The 1,033-nt window shown below is 38.6% G+C and overlaps 1 protein-coding gene across 1 annotated transcript in view; it reads left to right on the top strand.

Annotated features, from left to right (window-relative positions):
- The window catches only part of LOC107101284 (thrombospondin type-1 domain-containing protein 7A-like), a 96,491-nt gene that overhangs the window by 33,943 nt on the left and 61,515 nt on the right, over positions 1 to 1,033 (top strand). The window contains exon 6 of the mRNA XM_015400141.1: positions 767 to 882. Coding sequence (XP_015255627.1) covers positions 767 to 882 — 116 coding nt within the window. The remainder of the gene's footprint in view (positions 1 to 766; positions 883 to 1,033) is intronic.

Genomic DNA, 1,033 nt, shown 5'->3' with positions numbered 1-1,033 from the left:
TCCCAGATCTCCAGATGCATTTGAGATATCAAAAAAGTACTCCAGAGTGTTGTTCAGCATGGGGGTGAGTAGAAAATGAAGGCTAATCGTGTTTTGGGTGTACTATTCCTTTAAGGATCTACATTGAAGCTGTTAAGAAACCAATAGATGTTTAGAAAACATTTAACCCTGTTTTACACAATTTAAGATTCAATTCATGGATAATCTAAAGAATACTTTGAAATTATTTTAAAATAAGTTTAGTTTTTTTTTTTCCTAAAAGTAAACTGTATTTGTAGTTTACTTGTATCCTCTCCCCACTGAAAGTGATAAAAGTTCTTCAATCTTTAAGAATAACCATCTTGGCGCTGATTCTTCCTTTAAAATCCCCTCGTCAGACTTAGTAGCTTTGAATGTCAGTGTATGAAAGGAATGTCATTCCCATGTGGACCCTTGCATGTTCTATGTGTCTGAAATCATGTGTGTGTGTCTTAGTAAGTGGATGTATGTGTGTGTGTGTGAATCTATGTGCGTGGCTCTATATGTGAGAAACTGGTCAGGACCCATCCTGGTCTTGGAAGAGAAAGTGTCTCTTTTGGAGCATTGATCCTCTCCAACTTGCAAAACAGTTCAATGTTAGAAGTCCATCAGGTTACCCTCTGTTACCATGGATATTTATTGATTCACTTCTTGGGAATCACATTCAGTAGCAGGATATATCTGAGTAGATCTGTTAAATGTTAAAGCTGTCTTCATGAAACTGATCAGATCATCTCTCTCCTTTCAGGTGTCCAGAGAGTCTTCGTCCAGACACTGTAAGACCGTGTTTGCTTCCCTGCAAAAGAGACTGCATGGTTACACCGTACAGTGACTGGAGCTCCTGCCCACCGACTTGTCAGAAAGGTATTCAGACCAAAAAGTGCTTCACACGCTGCTACTAGAGCCAGACTCATCAGGTTCAACACAACACATTTTAACCCCTTAAAGGAAAAGTCCGCTCAGCAAAGAATAATCAATGGATCATTATTTATACCTAAAACTAAAACATTCGCTG

The sequence above is a fragment of the Cyprinodon variegatus genome, unplaced genomic scaffold, assembly GCF_000732505.1.
Source record: "Cyprinodon variegatus isolate N-32 unplaced genomic scaffold, C_variegatus-1.0 Scaffold1077, whole genome shotgun sequence".
Lineage (NCBI taxonomy): Eukaryota > Metazoa > Chordata > Actinopteri > Cyprinodontiformes > Cyprinodontidae > Cyprinodon > Cyprinodon variegatus.
The sequence above is the reverse complement of the archived record's forward strand: the minus strand, read 5'-3'. Positions and strand labels throughout refer to the sequence as shown.